Source organism: Pieris napi, chromosome 24 (genome assembly GCF_905475465.1).
Source record: "Pieris napi chromosome 24, ilPieNapi1.2, whole genome shotgun sequence".
Classification (NCBI taxonomy): domain Eukaryota; kingdom Metazoa; phylum Arthropoda; class Insecta; order Lepidoptera; family Pieridae; genus Pieris; species Pieris napi.
Window position 1 is genome coordinate 2,143,107 of NC_062257.1, and position 23,677 is coordinate 2,166,783.

Consider the following 23,677-nt stretch of genomic DNA (forward strand, 5'->3'; position numbering starts at 1 on the left):
GTTTGGCATGCTACTTCCCATTTAGCTGCAAGACAGAAACCTACAAGAAGTCGACAACAACTACTGCCCCATATCTCAACTTCTAATTCGGATACTTCAAATAAAATAGAATTCAATAAAGATTTATGTGAGTTATTTGTCGCTTGCAATATTATTTTTATTATAACTAGCAGACTCGGCCAAGCGTTGCTGTGGCTAAGGTTTTTGTTATATTACATAGTAGTAAACTATTCAAGGGAAACGGTAGAACTTATGTGAAAGGTAGATAGCTTATGTGAAACGTTGGTACTTTTAACACAGCGCCATCTGTTAGAATTGTATCAAAAAATAAACAAATATTTGCAGTAAAATAATATGGCGGGTATAAATTGAGATGTAAGCTACCCTATCTTTTAAGTTGGATCAAACTACACACGGTGTGCAAATTTGATTGATATCGGTTCGGTAGTTTAGGAGTCCATTGAGGACAAACATTGTGACACGAGATTTATATATATTAAGATTATAACTTATAATAATAAAATATTAGTATTACTGCTTTTTGACAATAGATTCCGGGAGGGATTCATTACCCTTTGTGATTATTCGTTCTAAGGTTTTCCAGCAAAAAATATCATTTCCTAATATACACATAACTTTTATTAGTAATAAATGTTATATCTACGTATAATGTATATCTTTCAAATCTGTTGAGTATTTAATTCGTATAACGCTTGATAAAGACAGCTTATCTAAGTGACCTTTATCCGTGCTCTTATCAAAAGATGTTCAAACAAGGAATTGTTAATGATAACATGAAATCTGTGTTTATTCAACGATATTCAGAATTTCAGTTAATAAGATAAAGCTTTAGTAAACGCAAAGCTAATCTCATATATCTGTTTTTATGTTTATATAAAATAAAGTTATACATATATACTAGTGGACCCGACAGACGTTGTCCTGCATGATATTTCAAGCAATTAGTAAAGCAAAGTATGAAAGTCCCGACTGCAGCGCCATCTGGCGGGCTGATTTGTGAATCTAAACCATTCCCAGATCCCCTTGAACACACACAAAAAATTTCATCAAAATCGGTCCAGTCGTTTAGGAGGAGTTCAGTCACATACACACGCACACAAGAAATATATATATTAAGATGAGCAGTGTTGGCCTAGTGTTCGATTCCCTGGTGTGCACCAATGGATTATGTGCGCATTTAACCGCTCGAACGGTGAAGGTATACATCGTAAGGAAACCGACATGTCTTAGACACAAAAAGTCGACGGCGGAGGACACTGGAGGCTGATCACCTACTTGCCTATTAGATTTAAAAATGATCATGAAACAGATACAGAAATCTGAGGCCCAGACTTAAAAAATCAGCCTTCTGTGCCTGACGCACGCCGTTGACTTTTTGGGTCGAAGGCAAGCCGGTTTCCTCACGATGTTTTCCTTCACCGTTCGAGCGAATGTTAAATGCACATAGAAAGAAAGTCCATTGGTGCACAGATCGAACCTACGACCTCAGGGATGAGAGTCGCACGCTTAAGCCACTGCCAACACTGCTTACTCATTAAGAACAATGAATAATAAAATATTAATATATATAATTCTTCTGTGAGTGTGTATGTCACTGAACTTCACTGACTGGACCGATTTTGATGAAATTTGTTGTGTGTGTTCATGGGGATCTGGGAATGGTGTAGATTCACAAATCAGCCCGCCAGATGGCGCTGCAGTCGGTTCTTTCATACTTTGCTTTACTAATCGCTTGAAATATCATGCAGGACAACGTCGGTCGGGTCCACTAGTCTTTATATATAAAAACGAAACCCGTTTTCCGTTGTCACGACATAACATGAAAACGGCTTGACCGATTTGTCTGATTCATTTTTTATAATATTCCTTGAAGTATGAGGATGGTTCTTACGGAGAGAAAAATTTAAAAAAATGAGTAAAAAAGTCTAAAAACAACACTTTTCTATATCCCCATACAAAATATTCGTAATAATATTTAAAGGCAATTTGAACTTTAATACCATACCATAAAGTTCAAGTGTTAGTGCCCCCTCCACTAACTCCACTTCCGGGAAGGTAAATTTTTATTTTTTGACATAATGTATTTGTTGTCTTATCAACTTTCTTTTTTTATCTTACTAGCTAGACCGGTGTCCCGAATAGCAGAATAAGTATTAAAAAAAAATAAAGAATCGACTGTTAGGCGGTACGATGTTCGCCAGGCCAGCTAGTAAAGAATAAATATGTTATCAGTACCGCTATACGATTTCTACGTTGACTGTTGTTGAGTTCTGATAACCTGTGCGGGTCAAATCGTACTATTCGACTCGTCATTCTGACTGGCATCTTTAGCGTCATCTCTTTCAATGTGTTGTTGTATGACTGGTCGTTTAATTTCCTCAAATATGTGTGAAACGATGGCTGGCGTACGTCATGCTGGTAAACAGGTGACGTAAGAGCCAACCATGGACGTTGTGGTTCAGTTTTGTTTTAATACAAATAAAGAGCGCACCGTATCTCCATCCTTCCATCTATGGTTGCCATAGGAACCGTTCAAGTATTATGTAACAAATTTTGTGGGGGGGGGGGTTCTAGCATGACGTAAGAGCCAGCCATGGACGTTGAGGTTTCCGTTCAGTTTTGTTTTAATACAAATAAAGAGCGGATGGATTTCCCTCCTTCTGTTTCTGCCATCTATGGTATTCCATAGGAAGCGTTCAAGTATTACGTAACAAATGTTGTGGGGGGGGGGGGGTTCTTTTGTAAAACATTACGATGCGGGGCGGGGATTGAATTACGCGTTATTGTTAATATTATTTTCGACTTTCCAGTACTTTATACCACAAAATGGTAACTTTTAGGTATAAAGAGTCACTAGGTGGTCACGAAACGTTGGGTTATACTTGGGTACAGAAACACGTTACGCTGGCTTTTTCTCTCGGCCGACAAGAATCGAGACTTTTATGGCACTTTTATGATTTTCACGTAACTTTATGAGATTTACTTAACAAAATATTTTTATCACATCACATCTTAAAGCAAAAATGTTGCGTGTACTTATGTAAGCGCGTAAGAAGTTATACTTGTTTGGCATTATTAAAAATAGTTTTTGATTGCATGCAAATAATTAATTACATTTACATTAATTAAATAATCAAAGACTGGAAAAGGAGTCATTATAGTCAATTCAGTTTACATTTGAAAAATTAAACAAATAAATATTAATTATTATTCTCTTACATTAAGTGTAAATTCTATTATTATTCGAATGTTGTTTTTAAATTATGTCCAATGCCGTAGCATCTTCCGTGGGCAACTTCATTCTATTAATTTTGTGTCACGCGCATTGTAAAATTTCACTCTCATCAATTTTTCATAACGCGCCTAAAGAAGTTATAACTTCAATAAAAAAAAGATGGCCAAAAAGCGCTATGTTCTGGAACACTAGCAATATTGCGTCTACTTCGACGTCCGACGGTGGAATTCTCTATCAGCAATAGGCATTTTGTAAATAGGCGCAGGCGCATACATCGACAAAACAACACGCAAAGTATATTACCAAGTATTTGTTAAAATTGCTTGGTATTACTTACATTATGAAGTATAACAATTTTATCAGCGGTCTTCAGGTGATGGAGCTGATGGGTCACGAGGATCCGAGTGGCGTGACGCAATAGGCCGTTGACACATTCGGCGACAAGGTGTTTCCCCACATGTGTGTCGACGGCTGATAGTGGGTCGTCTAAGAGGTAGATATCAGCCTGTAAACATATTTTATTTTATTAAATTACACGCCATTTGTAGAAAGATACCATGGACTACCGAAATTAGAGAATTATCACTGAATAAATTTAAATCATAAAAAAATGACCATTATTTAAATGATCGAGTTGCTCCAGTTCAAACAATTTGTATGACACAAAACTTGGCGATTAAAAAGAGTAGCAGAAAGTTTCTTGCCAGTTCTTCTTAGGGAGCGTTCAAGTATTACGTAAAGCAATTTGGAGATTATTGATCCCCCCCCCCCCCCCCCCCCCACCCCCCTATGAACTCGCCGTAACGTTTTTCAGTACCCAAGTACAGTACTGTACCCAAGTCTAGTAAAACGTTTCGTGACCACCTAGTGACTCTTTAGTTACTATTATGTGGTGTAATTAGAAAATTATATTAACAATAACGCGTAATACAATTCCTGCCCCGCATCGTTTTACAAAAGGCCCCCCCCCCCCCCAAAATTCGTTACGTAATACTTGAACGTTCCCTTACCCGCTCTACACCCCTGACTTGCGAACTGGTAGTAAATGTAAATTTAGAATCAATTTAACATCTTTTCTGTTGACGTTCATAAGTGTATTTGGTTACCTATGAATAGTTTTTTTTAGTTTATATGCGTAATTTGCACTCGTTCCTACTTTGAAGAAAAAACATCGTGAGGAAACCGCAACAACCCTATGGATCTTAGCCTCAGATAGCATTATCAGCCTTCTGACTGTTCTGATCTGTCATCGACATGTCAGGGGATGTTTTATTAGTGTGAGGGCTAGAACCAGTCTGTTGCACAGATCCTCGTTATCAAAGACGTTGAAACTGAATGCTGTCTCCGACACTATCGACATATTTATATGTTCGCAGAATGAATTCATAGTAGCGATATTGTTTATATTATGTGTTTAATATTATATACTTTACTAGCTGACCCGGCAAACGTTTTGCCATGTATATTATTTCTAGGAGTTCAATAAGAATAACTATCTAATATTGTTTTAGTGTATGTATTATTGTATGCTGTATCATAAAAAAAAAAAACAAAAAGTTGTCTACAAAATAAAAATATAGGGGCTTAAATAAATTAATGATTAATTATTATTTGAAATAATAATTAATCATTAATTTATTTAAGCCCCTATATTTTTATTTTGTAGACAACTTTTTGTTTTAAATAATTTATTTCCCATCCCTTAACATTTAGGGGGATGAAAAGTAGATGTTGTCCGATTGTCAGACTTACTGAATATGCAAAATAAATTTCATAAGAATCGGTCGAGCTGTTTCGGAAGAGTATGGGAACGAACATTGTGACACGAGAATTTTATATATATATTAGAAGATTATTTTTATTTCTATATTGTATATAGTTCTGTAATAAATAAATAAAATTAATAGATTGGCGCAATTTTCTCAGTGCTAGTATTTCTCACTTTTTGTGTAGCACATATTATCCTAAAATTTACATTCGTAAGAAAAGATAAAATATTCTTATCATAATAAATCAGGAAATATATTATGTAATTACGATAACGTAATCGATATAAAATGTCAACTGTCAATGTTCAACTGTTGTCTGTCAAGTTTAATCTACTTTAATACAGATAGCATATCTTTTATAGAATTATCTGGCGGAAATCTTTTGATAAGCATGGGTTGATCACTTAGCCTGTATATATAGTAGAAATCTTTTATTCATATAGGTTCACACAATGTACACTTATGAACGTCAAAAAAGAAATATACATTAAATGCTTCAAATTTGACATTTACTGCCAGTTCTCAAATCAAGGGCGTAAAATGGAAGAGAAGAACCGGCAATAAACTCTCCGCCACTCTTTTTAATCGCCAAGTTTTACACAACGTTTGTAAGGAGCTGCAACCAGTACACCATGTTCCACACGACATCTTAAGTAATAAATAATAATAAAATAAATTAAAAACAAAGATTTGTCCTCTATCAGCAGGAGGCATGGTGAAATAGAAGCACGTACTTACATTCTCATGGGAAGACCACGCAAATACATAGTCGAAATAACTAACATCATCTAGATAGAATATGGTTAGATAGAAATATGGTTGTGACAAATTAATCTAATGTAGTCCCCACATCCCAGTGTTGTGGGTAACTAGATTATAATTATTCCGTGGTACATGTTTATGGGTGTAATATCGTAGTATAAAGTAAAAATCTTCTTACTGAAATGTGTAATGTGTAAACATACGCAGGAAATTATCGCCTAGCGATAGATCACTGGCGAATCTCGTATGATGTAATAGTAGGTGAGAATTTAGTTATTGCTTGAATTTATTCTTTCTCTCTCTCCATCTAAATGGGCCTTGCCTCGTGAATGTATGAGTATGTATGTATGTGCGTATTTGAGAGTGTGATAATATTTTTAAATAAATTGTTACGAAAATTTAAAATTTAAGCCTATGAAGAATAATCATAGCAAAAAAATAAGTATTGAGACAGGTGTATTGTGGTGATGGTGGGATATACAAGTGGGAGACACAAGAAGTGTGTGCGCAGACCAGTAGACAACTCCATTACCAGCTCGATGGACTGAAGAGATGAATACATGGAAATCCACATTCTCTAGCGTAATGTTTTTGTTAAAAAAAGGAAACGTTTAAAAAAAATATTCCGTTTGTTATTGAGCTGGAAAACCTCAATAAAAAACAAATTCCCAAATCTTACACATGCATTGTTATAATGAATAAACATATTTTTATTAATAATAATAATTTATTGCAAGAATATGGTACAAAAATGTGTGAGGTGGTACAATCGTCAGTTCGCGTATTCTGTCAGACACAATGGCGCGCAAATTTGTCTTTAAACGAATTTTACATATCATACGTAATTAAATTTATATCAACTACGTCTAACGCTGTATTCAATGTTTTGAACCGAGAAATTCTCCTTACATTTCACACTAATATTTTTCCAGCTTTCTACATATTTTGTCTTTAAAATTATTTGGCAAATGACGCAAGTGAACTATCTACAAAAATCAGTCAGTAATAAGTACTTAAGGAATCGATGATAAAGCAGCTTTGATATTTTCAGAGAACGCTTATCAGTATAGGAAACATGTTATAAAAGATAATATTAGCAAAAACTGTTAAAATTGATTGATTAGGGTTCTATCTTGGCATTTGACTCTGATAAAATTAGAGGCTAACTCGATGGTATGTGATGGTGCCGCCCGTGGATGTTCAAGCTATCGCGGAATATGCTTAAGGCCCTATCCCAGCACGAATTGCTGTGTCAGTGTCTCGGTGTGGACTGCAGGGCGCAGTGGAGAGCTGGAGCACTGAGGCGCGCCGGCCCGTAATAACAATTAGTTATGTAAAACATTAAATTAATGTAATTTTATCATTTTTTTTTAAATGTAATACTTGGCTTGCGATAAAATATATCGTGTAAATTTCAAAATCGTGTATATACATTTTCGTCATAAAATGAACTCAACAACAAAAATTGGCTATGTTTGGATTTTTTTTCTATCGAGCGAAGTTATTTAAATCGTGTATCGATCTTTCAAAATGGATACATAAACTACTCAACTCCACCATATATTATTTCTATTCGCCCTACTTCAAGAAACGACGACGAAAAATGGGAAGAAACAATGAACTTTTTTGGAGTTTGGCGACCGGATTGATCCTTAAGTGATACCGCCGCCAGTGGCGTGCATGAGCAAACCCCACATACACATTACACACCCTAACTTACACACCATCAAACAACACACCCGAATTAGGTATTACTTAGGTAATTGTATTTAATATTTTTTAATGTTTCTGTCCTTTTATAAATGTTTGAACCTTTTTGTATATAATGTATACCATATTTGTATATTTAGTATAATTGTTTTTTGTTATATATTATTTATAAGAAATAAATAGATAATTGCCAGAGGCTCGCGAGTGCATCCTTTTATTAGTTCTTAACCGTAATGGCCAATTTTAATGGAGTTTTGTCATAATTTGTACAAGTTTTGCTATGGTCAGGATTTTAAGAATTTCTTAAGTATATAATGTATTTAAAAAAATGTTTTTCAGTATTCGAAAAACTAATATCGAGCTAGGTCTGGATATCCATAGCACTTTGAAATCGATTCTCGTTTAGGTTTTATCATTTAATTATTTTGTTTAATTCGTTTTATCTCTTTGTGTGTTATGTTTGCCCATTAAAAATTGTATTTTATTGTGTGTGTGTGTGTGTGTATCAGTGTGCCGAGCGTTGAAGTTGTAAATAAATAAATAAGTAGGTACTCATATTAATATGTAAAATGGAAGATACTAGCCCACACAGGGAATCCTTTCTCATTATCACTTCCATAGGTTCCTTTGCTATAATGTAAATTTTTAGTATTTTTTTGTATATGTAAATATAATTTACATAATATATTATCAGCATTATGTTTGTGCATACCGTATACATATTATCGAGGCCATGCATTATTTCTGGTTTGTATAACTGGTCTGGTAAGTTTCTTTTTATCTGCTTATGACCTTCTTAAAATAAATAAGTGGCGCTACAACCTCTTTAGGTCTGGGCCTCAGATTTCTGAATCTGTTGCATGATCAATTTAATATGGATGGTGCTCAGCCTCCTGTACCTGACACCGTCGACTTTTTGTGTCTAAAGTAGGTTTACTCGCGATGTTTTCATTCACTTTTCGAGCGTTTGTTAAATGCGCACATAGAAAGAAAGTACACAACTGGGGATCGAAACTACGACCTCAAGGATGAGAGTCTTATTCCTGCTCTTTGATATTTGACCGATACGAAAAAATATTGGCGCCAAAAAAAAATTGAAATTCAAAATTCTAACTGAATATTTTATAAATCTTACATTTAAGATAGTATTCAAATAATATCTTCGTTTTGGGTTTCATTATTTTATTTTATAGTCACGTTGCTGATTGTCACTTATAAAATAATCTAATCAATATTATTTCGAAATTGTGTTTTAACATACAAAGGTTATTGACATCAAGATAACAAAACATTAATTACAATGCACTTAACATGTAATTATCAAATTCATCTTTATTTCCTGTTATATAAACTGGGTCATGGGGGTGCTTTAAATAATAGAGGGTTTTTTTTGCTCTATATTAGCCAGTCGCGAAGTAAGTGTTAATTGCTATGTACAGCCTTGGCTCGTACATCCGGCTCGAAGGACCAAAATGTACGGTCCCTGGCTGGCTGGCTGGCAAAAGTACTTGCCTATTAGATTGATTTTTATTTTATAGATCTGCACTAGATTACGAATCAAATCGGTTTAAACCCGTTGGATTGGATATAACGCTGGGTTAATCAAACAATTCTATTGTCTATTGTAAGTTTCTGAGAAAATTCAACCGGTTTGTGACCTTATCTGTGACCTTTGGAATTATAATCTTTCAGTTACGCAATTTAACACTAAAAATGCAGTATAGCAAATTTTATAAAATATTTTTTTAATTTGTATATAAAATAAAATTTTAATCGAGATAAAAACCTAAAAGGTCGGCGGCTGAAATTGGTACTACCACCGCCATTTTGGTGCGTACAATAATTAATTTTACTATCTACCAACATCTAATAAAAATCCAACTAAAACGTATTTATATTTATTCCTTGCATTTTTTTAATTTTTTAATTATTAATTACAAGTAATTATTTTAATAGTACAGGTAACAAACCCCATATCAGTTCATGTTCCTACGGTTGTGTCACATTTATTTAAACCTAGAACTGTTTTTTCTAGATACATTGCTTTATTAAGACATTTCAATACATTATTAAGTTAGCATTACTTCAAATTATTCCCCTTATAATGGTTAATTTTTATTTACTGGCAACTATCCATGACAGCGACGCTCTTACCGGGCATGAAATGTATGTGGCACTGTAGGTCGTTAGTTTCTCAAAACCTTTTTCAAATTTTTGGATGCCCTCTTCCGAAAACATCCTCGAAATCCCATATCACAAATCTTCCTTTCTTGGCGAATCCTTTAAGGGCCTATCCTATCGCCAAACTCCAAAAAAGTACATTGTTTCTTCCCATTTTTCGTCGTCGTTTCTTGAAGAAGGGCGAATAGAAAAAATATATGGTGGAGTTGAGTAGTTTATGTATCCGTTTTGAAAGATCGATACACGATTTAAATAACTTCGCTCGATAGAAAAAAAATCCAAACATAGCCAATTTTTAACACTTTGAATTCATTTTATGACGAAAATGTATATAGAACATAATTTTATACACGATATATTTAATCGCAAGCCAAGTAATCCATTTCAGAAAAAAAAATGATAAAATTACATTAATTTAATGTTTTACATAACTAATTGCTATTACGGGCCGACGCGACGCGCCTCTCCACTGCGCACCGCAGTCCACCCCGAGACACTGACACAGCAATTCGTGCTGGGATAGGGCCTTAAGGCCCTTAAGGCCAAAAACGCCGCCGGACTTCACTTAGGGTCTGTTTCACAATGTATGGATAAAGTACCAAATAGCTATGCAACACATAAATTATTTGGAAGATAAATTGTACTATTTGACATTCATCGGACTCATAGCTTATGATGGACTTTATGTGACGAATAGCGCTATCTGACAGTCGTGAAACGCAACAATAGTGTTTATCCTTCCAATAAGTAATAAATAGCTAATTTGGAACTTATGTAGAACTTATGCGTACATTGTGAAACAGACCCTAAGTATGTAATTCATTACGTATATTAATTAACGATTATAGTAGCAGACTACACGAAATCAAAATGACCACATACCTCTCTATAACAAGCCCGAGCCAGTCCGATGCGCGCGCGCTGCCCACCACTCAGGCTGATACCTCGCTCTCCTACTAACGTAGAATCTCCTTGAGGTAGTTGCTCAAAATCACGCACAAGTGCGCAGGCGGTCACCACCTGGGAATACAACGAGAATGATAAAGAAACATGTGTGTACGTACACGCGTTAGAAGTTATACTTCTTTGGCGTAATAAGATAAAAATCTTTTCAAAAATTCTATTCTACGTACTTAAAACGACACTAACAATAGAAAAAAGATATTTAATACATTGAAAGTTTTATTATAACGCATTATCTAGTTAAATAAAGTTTCTTTAAATATCACAAAAAATATTTCTACATAATTAAATAAATGGACATATTTTATTTTAGTTTTTACTTATACATATTGATATTTACTATTTAATTCACGCCCATTGGTTGGAGTTCAGTAGACATGTGAGGTACAACTTACAAGAGGCTTATGATAGCTAAAGTATGATACAAATATTCTTGTAGAAACATCGTCTAAATATCGTACAAATACAGCAGCAATTATTGTAAAAAATTAAAAAAAAAAAAATTTGACTATAGCTAACTTCAGGGTGTCGGTTTTTTGTGACACGCGCATCGTACAAATTTAATCTCAACATTTTTCCCTAACGCGCCAAAGTATAACTTATAAAAATTAAGTTTTTACTTTTATATAATAGGGGTGCAAACGAGCCTTCGAGACGCCTAAAAAAGGCAGTTATCGCAGCCCATAGACACCCATTTTTAGTGGGTGCGTTGCCGGCTTTTGAGGGAGGAACACACTCGAATTTTGAATAGTTGGAGCTCGTATCTCTCAGGGAAGATCACGACGATCCAAGAAAATGCCATGCTAGTTTCGATTCAATTTCATCCCTAAAGCTGGAACTATATGTGATATGATATTTTTATTACTGGCCCCGCGAACTTCGTTTCGCCTTAGGGCCGATTTACATTATCTTAGTGTTTAGGAGAGTGCTTTAGTACAACTTGAAAGGCAAGTTCTTTAGCGTAGCGTTTACTAAAGCAAGTAGCGTTTACATGTTTCAACTAAAGTACTATCCTAAAGCACTCTCCTAAACACTAAGATAATGTAAATCGGCCTTTAAAGGGGTACGGCAGTGCGGTCCGCCAGTACAGAAAAAAAGCGGCACTATTACAATATTATTACTTTTCTTTTTCGACCACCTATAATTCCTCAGAGTTCAAGGAATAAAAACATTCGAATTTGTCCAGCCGTTATCAAGTTTTACGCTTAGCAATTATATATATTTTCCAAATTTATTTTTACCATTGCTGTTTAACTAAGTATGAAAGTATTACATAAAGTTCAACAGTTGTTTTTTACATAGGAAATCGCCATATCATGCTTACTTGCTATATTGATGACAACGATACAAAATTTGATTTCGTATCAATCTACGTACTTATCAAGTACTGCAGTCCCACAATACAGGTAAATTAGCTTGGAGAAATTTTTGCGTTTGTAGTAGTGTATGGTCAGCAAATAAAAAAAAAACAACATTTTATTTTTAGTTTTTATTTTTTTAAAGGTAATATACGTTTGTGGCTGGAGCACACCAAATGCGTACACGTCTACGCATACGCACTACGTACTAATACGGACGTGAAAATGTGTATCCACTGCATTGTAATCTATGGAACTGTATGAGGCAGATAAGCCAGTTCCAAATATTACAAGCAGTGAATGCCGGTTTTCACTTCAGTGAAGACGTGTATGAATTAGGTGTTCTCCGGCCATAAATGTTTTATTCTAATAATTCATCAACCCCAGGCATATCACAATCATCCCCATCCTCGCTTTCATCAGATGAATTATTTAAATTAATTATGATTCGTTCTGATATTGTGTCTAAAGCTGCGTCTCTACCCTGATATTTGTTTTCCTCCTCAATAGCATGCAGACAAACTTTTCTCCATTCCTCTACAGTTATGGCGTTCATTTTTTCTTCAGCTAATGACATTATAACCTTCATATTCATTGCGACATTCTTTTTTGCGACATATGTTTTCACTATCCCCCATATATTTTCTATAGGATTAAACTCCGGATGGTATGGTGGTAAACGCAGCACAGTATGACCGTGCTGTCGTAATATTTCGTCTATCTTGTACTCTACAAATCTCGCCTTGTTTTGCAGAATCAGTTCATATAATTGAGGCTTAAGCAACGTGGATGAATGCTCAATGTTTCGCAATGTCAGCCAGTCAATCATTTGCTGTTTTCTAGAATTACTATTCGGTGCAGGATTTTGTATTGAGTTATGATATGGTGCGTTGTCAACAACAACAACACTATTTGGTTGTAAGTTGGGTATTAATTGAGTTTGAATCCACCTTGAATAGTTGTCATAGTTCATATTGTCGTGGTAATCTCCACTTTTTTGGTTGGCTTTAAACATAAGCAATGCATTTGGTATAAAGCCATCCATACCACCGGCATGAACAATGATTAAGCGGTTGCCTTTCGATATATGTTGCTTCAAACCTGAAGTGCTTCCATCTGACCAAGATTTCGAGAGGGTATGTGATGTATGTATATATGTTTCGTCGGTGTAAACAATTGGTCGGCGTTGTTCACGATATTCAGCAATTTTCATCAAATAATTAATTCGCAAGTATCTAATTTCGTGTTTTTCCATAAGAAGTTTCCGGTTATCTTCTGTTTGCTTCCAATTAAAACCTAATGACATGACGTGTTTTCGTAACGTGCTGACACAACCTTTATAATCGATATCTTCTTTTAATTTTGCGTGCAAAGTTTTCAAAGTGGGAATTTCTTTATTTGTGATGTGGAAGTCATGAATTGTTCTTCTGATAACTTGCTGATCAAAGTTATCGATTACTATTGTAGGTTTACGATTCGGTTTCTTTTTAGGAGATTTAAATGTTACTTCCTGATCTGAAGGTCGACATTTGCTTTCTGATACTACCTTTCTGACGGATGCTATTGAAATTCCCGTTGATTTAGCAACTAATTGAGTGGGAGTCATAATACTGCTCGGGTTGTTATTACACTCATTTTCGAAATATTTGTACAAACAGTACAAAACTTCTTTAGTTTGAGAAGTCAAAGGCTTGCCTCGACCATGTTTTAACACTGGAGCCATTTTTAATTAACAATATAAAGTTGCAACACTTACACACAAATTAAACACTTCAACAAATATTATAACAATAATAACAAACAATAACAACAATCAACAAATACAAAATTTAACAATTAACGTAATAATTATAATTTTTGAATGAAATGTGTGCTTTATGTTCTAACAGTACCAAGCGACTGACGCCGGACTGCACGTGGCACCTGCGGACAGCGTAAACTGGTTTATTCTGGTTTTGTGCGTGTTTCCACTTTCCACTATCAAGTGACGATTTTTTGCTTTAGATTGAAATATCTCGGAAACGGTGCGTCCTAGGCCAAAAATAAATTTTGACCCCCCCGTAGACCCCCCGGAGTTTTAAAAACCTAGATGAAAGGAAAAAAAAATATATATCGGTCTCTCCTCTTTGAAGTTTCACTTCTATCGTGTGTGAATCGCGCACACACCTTTTTTTTATAAAGTCAAAACCTTTTTTTTTAAATAAAAACTTGTTTTTATTGATAACAAAAATCAGAGTGTTGCTAGGGATAAGTATAATATTAAATAGTAATGTTAGGATATCGAAACATTTTTGTATAGGCCAGAACGATATAGTGGAAACGCGCTCTAAGATCTGAGTAATATACACACCACTACATATGCAAAAATTTCTCGAGACTAATTTCACTGTACATTGATTTATAGGCAAAAACACTATGTTATCAAGAAAATACGTGCGTACAAATCATTATCTGTCTTCTTTCTTGTTGACAAATAGTAGTTTATGCAACTGTCATATAATAGAGGGTATTAAAACATGAGTGTAGTCTTATTTTGAAACTCGCCTTAAATAAAATGCAATATAAAAGAAACTTATTTATTGTAAGTCTGTTATTGGTCTATCGGCTCGGAACCAGCACGTTACGCGCGCTCACCACAAATACTGTGATCTTAAATTGAATTGAAACCTCCTTGGTAGGGACATATTGTACTTTAATAATTAAAAAAATATTTTAAAGAATTGATTTGTTAGGAGAATAATGCTTTAATTTAATTTTTTAATTTTCTTAAAAAAGTATGTAAATAAAATATGCCAATAAAAGTCTGTATTTCATTTCATAATTAGAATATTACCGAATGAGATAATATAAACTGACGGTTTTCATTAAAGTTTCGTCTCTTTCTTACAAATTGTGATTACGCTGTGAACAAAAGAGACGGATCTACGGAGAAGTAAATCAATAGTTCTATAAGCAAAATACCTTTTTGTAGCGCAGGCGATCATATGGCAGGCCGAAGAGGATGTTCTGTCGAACAGTAGCTACAAAGAGCCAAGGTTCCTGACTTGCGTAGGAGACTCGAGCACCGCCCAAGGAGAGTGTGCCTTGTGAGGGCTTCAATTCGCCAAGTATGACTTGCAGCAATGATGACTGTGGGCAATTATAACGATTATTATCTTCTAATATATAAAATTCTCGTGTCGCAATGTTCGTTCTCATACTCCTCCGAAACGGCTAGACCGATTCTTATCTACTAGGCTAGGCTAGACTAGGCTACTATCTATCTTTCAAACCCCTAAGTGATAAGGGGTGCCCACCCTCTATTTTTTAGTTTTTTTTTTTTTTTGATACAGCATACAAATACATTAAACCGCTATTTTCACCCCTCTAGATCGAGAGATAGATAGATATAGATTGTAGATAGTTATTTTTATTGAACTAAAAAATATACATGGCAAAACAAATGTTTGCCGGTCAGCTAGTTAAATCTATAATTTGTTGTCTATGGTTGGTGGATTGGGTTTTGTTTGCGTTATCAGTACTAAGATGTATATTGAATTGTCTATCATTCATGTGGACTTTTTTGTTTATTAGCTGTGGTATTTATTAGAAAATTATTTGTTTGACATTTATGTTCATAATTGTTTATACAAATTTATTATATAGACTTAGGTTGATGACTTTTGATTTTAAAATATTCGCATGATTATAAAGACCAGAGTTAGCCTAGACTTTAGCGTGTAGCTGTTATCGTTGTGTGCGCATTTAACATTCGCACGTACGATATTTTTATCGTAAGGAAATTCGCAATTCAAAAGTCGACGGCGTGTGTACACAGAAGGCAATGATCACCTATTAGAAAAACAAATGATGATGATACACATTTTATACAACAAAGTGGGAGAAAAATGCTAGAACTGGCAGCTCATCTGATGTTAAATCGTATGCGTTTTTCAAGGCAGTTTTTGCCGCGTACCACCACTTTGTGGAACCAGCTGCCCACTGAAGTATTTCCGAGATTTTTAAGAAGACTTAGGGTCCTCCAAGAAAAGAGCGTACCAATTCTTAAAAGGCCGGCAACGCACTCGCGAGCCCTCTGGCATTGAGAGTGTCCATGGGCGGCGGTATCACTTAACATTAGGTGAGCCTTCTGCCCGTTTGCCCCCTGTTCTATAAAAAAAACCGCCAATCACACCACCAGAAAGCTCAAAATTTGGGTACCTACTCTTTTCATGATTGTTCCTATTCGGATTTGTACATTATCAGGGACTAGTAGACTCGGCCAAGCGTTGCTGTGGCTAAGATTTTTTTTAATATTACATATATATATAAATATATATATATGTAATATTAAAAAAAATATAGCTTATAGCTTATGTGAAACGTTGGTATTTATTTTGATAAGGATCTAGGTACGAATAAATAGCCTTTTCTAGCGGTGGTATTTTAATAAAAAAAATTAATAAAAGGACGCTTATTGTGACGTAACTATAAAAGATAGAGACATGCTGTCGCGACATTTTTTATAGATTGTGATGTGTCCTGAAAAATTGAAATACATCATTTTGTTCTATCATTAATAGTTTTCGCAGCGCACGCGATTGAAGGAAGTTAGTTTATTTGGGTTAGATTATTCAAGTTTTAGTAAGCATCCCTAATTTTTTTGAAAATGAAACATAGCTTATGTCGCTTGGGAATAGTGTAGCTTGCCAACGGTGAAAGAATTTTTGAAATCGGTGCAGTAGTTTCGGAGCCTATTCATTTCAAACAAAAAATCAAATCTTTCCTCTTTATAATATTAGTATAGATAGGAAAAACTGACCTTCCCAGCACCCACCAGTCCAGCGACACCGATGAACTCTCCAGGTGCAGCTGTTATATTTATGTTTCTCAATGTATGAACGATTGGATTTGGTAACCAGCTGGCCGTGACGTTGGATAGCACCAGTCCTGTGTTGTGATTTTTGTCCTTATACCCATTTTCCTTTTCACCACCATTTAAAATAACATTTTCCTTTATATACTTCGCACCTTTAACTTTCTCCGGCGAATCTAGTTCTTCTAAGCTAAGGAATTCCTGAAACAAACATTATTGAAGTTATACTTCTTTAGGCGCGTTATGAAAAATTGATGAGAGTGAAATTTTACGATTGCGCGCGCACTGTGACACAAAGTTGTCAGTGTGATTATAGCGTGCGCGAGCGAGATGGGAATAAGACAATCTACAAGTAAAAAGAAATAGAATATGCGTGAAGTTAGCTATGCCAAGAATTTTGAATGACCATGACATCTGACAATGACATTTACCTTTTAAAGAAATAAAGGAGTTTTAATTATTTTTTCAAAGAAATTTAGCAATGTTTTTTCACAAAGACCTATTGTTACTTAGTTAAAAGGTTATGAAACATACCAAGTTATTAAATTGAATTAATAATATAATAAAATAATAATAATAATTGCTATTAATACTAATTAATAATTGAATAATATGCTAAATATTAAATTGTTTACGTTAAATATTAATTAATTATATTTAAAAAAAAATTAAGAAAGCCAAAGAAGTATAACTTCTCACCCGCGTACATGTACACGCACCCTTTTTTTATTTATTTACGCTTCGTTACCTTATACAAAAACATACATATACGAATCATGTTACATAAGTTATTAGGCAACGGGCGGCCTTATCGCTGACAAGCGATTTCTTTCAGGCAACCCTAATATGGAACAATAAAAGAAGAAACTCCAGTGCATAAATAATTAACAAACAACACAAAAAACATGTACTATAACTAAAATAAAGAAAAATCTAAAGGAAAAAAAAACGTGTGTGTACTTATGTACATGCGTTAGAAGTGAAACTTCTTTATGACCTTATTTTTGAAAAATGATCTACTATATGCAACTTTACAGAAATTGGTTAAATAAAGTTAAATTAGATAAAGTTTAACAAAAGGCTTTTATTATCATAGACATGAATACAAATACAATTATTTCATTTTACCTTATTACTACTAAGATCATCTAACGCCGATAAAGAAGTTTGACTTCAAAAAGCAACATGGCGCGTAACCGAAAAACGTGGCGATTTGCTACAAAATTTCTCCCATACGTCGATAAAGAACTTCCATTCCAACGCCGATAAAGAAGTTTGACTTCAAAAAGCAACATGGCGCGTAACCGAAAAATGTGACGCATAACGAAAAAATGTTACACTAAATTTTTATCCAACCCCGATAAAGAAGTTTCACTTCAAAAAAACGTGTGTGTACTTATGTACACGCGTTAGAAGTTATACTTCTTTGGCGTAACAAGATAAAAATCTTTTCCATAGTACGACACTAATAATAGAAAAAACTAAAATGTTGTCTATGAATGTTTACTCACCTCCAATCTTCGAACAGATACCCTTGCTTCCGCGAGACAAGCAAGAGCAAGAGGAAAGAATATATTACATGCCAATTGCAGCAAGTTATAATACTGTACGAGTGAGAATGTTATTGTTGATCTTATGTCACCTCCAATCACGACAAAGGCAACAACCGCTGAGAACAAAATGAATCTCTCAGTAAATACAGTGAGGGCTGTGGAGAATCCCTTTATGAAGGATGTGTGTAGGATAAACTTGACTTCGTATCTGAAACAAATACAAAATTTAAGCTTATTAAAGTGCGACATGGCAACACTACAGTGTTCAAAGTTTAATCTTATTTATATTCGATGTGCTTACACTGGCAACACTAATGTGCTCAAAGTTTAATCTTATTTATATTCGATGTGCTTACATTGGCAACACTAATGTGCTCAAAGTTTAATCTTATTTATGTTCGATGTGTTTACACTGGCAACACTAATGTGCTCAAAGTTTAATCTTATTTATGTTCGATGTGTTTACACTGGCAACACTAATGTGCTCAAAGTTTAATCTTATTTATATTCGATGTGCTTACACTGGCAACACTAATGTGCTCAAAGTTTAATCTTATTTATATTCGATGTGCTTACACTGGCAACACTAAAGTACATAAAATTTAATCGTCTGTCAACTTTCTTGCCAGTTCTTCTTACCCGCTCTACGCCCTTTGACTTTCGAACTGGTAGTAAATGTAAATTTACAATTAATTTAACTTCTTTCATAAGTGTACTTGTTTACCAACATGAATAAAGATATTTTGAGTTTGAGTTTGAACTTCTCGACATTATTGTTTCATGTTCCTCACATTAACACTAACTATACAAAAAACCCAGTTTGTATCGCACAGCCCTACATGACATACAACGACCAATATTTACGCCTTGACTTGTTTTAGTTATCGCGGAATATACTTAAAAGGAGTATAAAGAATATCCAAAGCGCAAAATCACCTGCATAATGAGCATACCCCACATACTTTTACACCATCACACAACACAGCCGAATGGTATTACTTAGTTAAATGTATTGAATATTTTTTATTGCTTTTTCCCATTTATAAATGTTGAAACCTTTTTGTAAATACTATGTATTTCATACTATGTATTTACTATGGCTAGCTACTTTTAGTGTAATTGTTTGTTTTTATATACACATAGACAGTTTTCTGTCAGTAGTTTCAATGAATAAAATAACTTGTTCTATTTTTTGAGGCGAAAGATAAAAATTTTAAAAAGATTTTTATCTTGTTACGCCAAAGTATAACTTCTACGCGTGTACATAAGTACACACACATGTTTTTTTGTGTTGAATAATAGGTCGGTGCAAACAAATAAATTAATGTTTTTCTTATAAAAATTCTATAATCATAACTTCCCGATAAGGGCTAGATATAGCCCTCTGCTGTAAGTTTCTCCAACTAGAGAAAACATTTACTTACACTTACTGATAAATTCCAAATACAATTGTTAATTATAGAGAATTTTTAGTTAATGAGACTTAACAATCCGTTATTAGTTAATAGTCATTCCGATAAGAGAACATTGGCCCGTAACCTTAAAACTGTTTTAGAGATCATTTAGGAATACTTCATATTTTAATGTCTCTCTTTTTTATATTACGGGGCAAACAGGCAGGAGAACACTTGATGTTATGTGATACCGCCCATGAACATGATCGAATTGGGTTAGTTCCAAATAGCGGTGGTGGTTGCGGAATGACGGACGTCGAGCTGATACGGTAGTCTAGTCGACAAGTTAAAAATGGTACAAAATAGAGATACTACTCTTAAAATTATGTGCGATAGCTCATTGGATCCGGAATGACGTCTAGAAAAATGTGCCAAAAGCGTGTATTAGCACATAAAAAATTGCAAAAGTTATAAACAATTAAAGATGAAAAAAAAATGGCATTTGGTTTTTTGCCAATATTTAATAAACTATTAATATTTAAGAAATTTCAATTTCAAGTAAAAAAATTGTTATAAACAAAGTATAAATATTTTTCTTATTTTTTATGGCACGATCTAGTTAAGTATGTATGTAAGAAAGGCTCTACGAAGCGAAAAATATTTACGACCATTATTTAAACATTTTTTTTCACTTACAATTAAGACGGTAGTTCGAGAAAATTTCGTTAGTTAACAATTGTTTAACTTGTTGAAAAATTAACTTTAAGTAAAATTTCCAACGGGAATAAATTAATTATAGTGTTCAGAACACATCATAATTTTTTCAAATTTAAAAAAAAAATATTCAATACCTTAAATAAATGAATTAATGAGCCGTACTCGCTATTGACGCCACGCGCGAATCCTAAAAATATCACGCGCAGACCTATTTTCAGCGTTAAATTAAAATTATAAATAATGGAGATAGAGTTCCGGGAGTTAGGAGTTTTTTATTCGAAATTTCCTCCTCTTTCAGAATCTTGAAATTTCTTAAATATTAATAGTTTATTAAATATTGGCAAAAAACGAAATGCCATTTTTTTTTCCATCTTTAATTGTTTATAACTTCTGCAATTTTTTATGTGCTAATACACGCTTTTGGCACATTTTTCTAGACGTCATTCCGGATCCAATGAGCTATCGCACATAATTTTAAGAGCAGTATCTCTATTTTATACCATTTTCAACTTGTCGACTAGACTACGGGTGGAATTTCGTATTCTGCATGTCCAATGATGAAACTCATCTGCTATTAATCCGTACAACTCTTCTGAACACTCTGCATGGGAAATGCTGTAGAAGAGACCCCACATCTCTAAGCAACGCCGAAAGATCAAGCCGCTCGGATAGTGGTTGTCGACGATTCGTACCGCTCTTCGTTGCAACCGGTGGCCCGAAGTGAAGTACCATCTCACACCAAGCTTCTTAGAGGCTAATTTCCCTTCCAAATAACGCGAAACTGAACGTGATTCGATATGTCAACGCCTAGTAGTCCTATGCTAGCTGTGGGTTTTAAGAGAGTGTCATCGAAGAGAGGAGTAGCGACAAAGGGTGTTTTTGGCGTAATACCGTTTCGTAAAAGCAATTTTTTTGACGTGGAATCTCTCTTGGCCTTAAGTCCTTGGCCTCAACTCGGGCTGTTTTGGCGAGCGTAGCTCGGCCTGAATGGGCGTTTTTTCCCGCGACTAGCGCAAGAGCGTCTCCTGTGACACTCGAACCTCGGCTTGGGCCATCGCGGGGTTGTCAATCGCCTGAAGGGGAGGACGGAAGCTCACTGGCGTGAGCGAAGTACGCAGTAAAGGTCCTCGCTCCGGTGAAGGCGGGTTTTACCCTAATCTGATTACGATTTTTATTATTATTTAGTTAGCTGAAGCGATTGTATCCGGATCCGTTAGTATGTGTCTCCTACGAGCCTTTTGAGCATTTACCTTGAGTGCAAGTTTTGAAATCCGCCGTTTAAATGACGCCCCTAGCATTCAGTTAATAAACTCGTAGGTAGAAGAGTTCAGAGCGACAGGATTTTTACTGAATCAATTAATTGAAATAGACCTGTGCGATCGATTGAAACTATCGACCGCATTTCCGCTGCGGTCGCGGAGCATCCACGACGATCAATTAGAGCACATGCTGCCTGTTTGAGCCTCCACCGTTCAAGACTTCAACGAATTCTGGCCTTCGAGTAAGATTACATTCTAATAAGATCCAAATAGTCCAAAAATTCAAACCAGGCGACTACAAATAGGTTCCAATATTTACGAATGGAAAAATCTAGAAAATTAATAAATCTATATATATAAAAATGAAACCCGTTTTCCGTTGTCACGACATAACATGAAAACGGCTTGACCGATTTGTCTGATTTTTAAAAAATAATATTCCTTGAAGTACGAGGATGGTTCTTACGGAGAGAAAAATTAAAAAAAATTGAGTGAAAACGTCTAAAAACAACACTTTTCTATATTGCCATACAAAATATTCGTAATAATACTTATAAGTCAATTTGAACTTTAATACCATATCATAAAGTTCAAATGTTAGTGGAGGGGTTCCGGGAAAGTAAATTTTTATTTTTTGACATAATGTATTTGTTGTCTTATTAACTTTCTTTTTTTTTATCTTACTTGCTAGACCGGTGTCCCGAATAGCAGAATAAGTATTTAAAAAAATAAAGAATCGACTGTTAGGCGGTACGATGTTCGCCAGGCCAGCTAGTACGTAATAATTCGGTACTGTGTTGGTGTGAATGCGAGGGTTTGTACGTGTGTGTGCAAGTTCCGCGATAACTTAAACAAGTCAAAATTTAAAAAATAATAGTAACACGGTACTAACTATCTAAGTTTAAGCTATATCTCGATTAGAAGACAATAACGCCAATCGATTTCTTGATAATGTCAGGATTAAATTGATATGAGTGATATTAAAATATACTGATAACAATAATATGAAATATTGAACTTGTTGGCCGCAATAGGCTCGAAGACTTAAAAGGACAAAACCATTTGAACTAGTGAATTAGTGTTAGTGCACATCTGTATTAAATACACAGTGAGTGAAAGAAAAAAAAATAGAACAAGAACAGAGTGTCTTCCCTTTAATAGAGACTGTAACTGTTATTGGACACTTTCTTATGTAAAAATCCTTGTTAGTAAATTAGGTTAGACTTAAATTACTTACTAGTTTTAAGTTAGGCAAGATTGTAATGTGCCATGATGTCTTAGTAAAGACACATGTATATATAAAAAAAATTTTTTTTTTAATAGCATCCCGCTCGGCTGTTTTGGCGTAGCTAGGCCGGAATAGGCTTTTTCCCGCAAATAACGAAAGGGCGTCTCCTGCGTGACTCGGACCTCCGCTTGGGCTATCGCCGGGTGGTCATTCCCTTGAAAGGCAGGACGGAAGCTCGTTGGAGTGAGCAAAGTAATCATCCACACCTTCCTTGATTAAGGTTTTTTACCCTTATATGCTAAGCAGTCGCATTCCGCGCCAGAAACATGACATATGTATGTCATTTACGAAATGATCACCCCAAGCTTTAAACGGCGGTCTTTGAATTAATGAAGTATACGGATGTTAAAAAAAAAAGTGTGTGTACTTATGTACACGAGTTAGAAGTGATACTTCTTTAGAGACAGACTTCTACAAGATAAAAATCTTTGCAAAAATTGTATTTTACGTTTGTAGAAAAAACGACACAATAGAAAAAAGATATTTAATACATTGAAAGTTTTATTATAACGCATTATCTAGTTAAATTAAGTTTATTTAAATATCACAAAAATTCTACATATATGAAAGAATTGTCATTTTTTATTTTAAAATGTTGACTTTATTAACTTC

The 23,677-nt window shown here is 34.6% G+C and overlaps 3 protein-coding genes across 3 annotated transcripts in view; all 3 read right to left on the reverse strand.

The window, feature by feature from the left end:
• LOC125061771 (cryptochrome-1-like) overlaps positions 1-23,677 on the reverse strand; it is a 213,317-nt gene that overhangs the window by 82,800 nt on the left and 106,840 nt on the right. The window lies entirely within an intron of this gene.
• Positions 1-23,677, reverse strand: part of LOC125061768 (ATP-binding cassette sub-family C member 4-like) — a 71,272-nt gene that overhangs the window by 22,846 nt on the left and 24,749 nt on the right. Inside the window, exons 6-10 of the mRNA XM_047667365.1 lie at positions 18,366-18,615; positions 16,801-17,055; positions 14,961-15,128; positions 10,561-10,698; positions 3,594-3,761 (exon numbers count right to left, since the gene is read on the reverse strand). Of these exons, the coding sequence (XP_047523321.1) occupies positions 3,594-3,761; positions 10,561-10,698; positions 14,961-15,128; positions 16,801-17,055; positions 18,366-18,615 (979 nt within the window). The remainder of the gene's footprint in view (positions 1-3,593; positions 3,762-10,560; positions 10,699-14,960; positions 15,129-16,800; positions 17,056-18,365; positions 18,616-23,677) is intronic.
• Positions 12,112-14,396, reverse strand: LOC125061772. Its single transcript, XM_047667371.1, has one exon. The coding sequence runs from the start codon at positions 13,720-13,722 to the stop codon at positions 12,361-12,363; it is 1,362 nt and encodes a 453-aa protein (XP_047523327.1). The 5' UTR covers positions 13,723-14,396; the 3' UTR covers positions 12,112-12,360.

Bases quoted from the DNA above. Each gene is read 5' to 3' on its own strand.
- LOC125061772 (XM_047667371.1), bottom strand. From the start codon at position 13,722: ATGGCTCCAGTGTTAAAACATGGTCGAGGCAAGCCTTTGACTTCTCAA.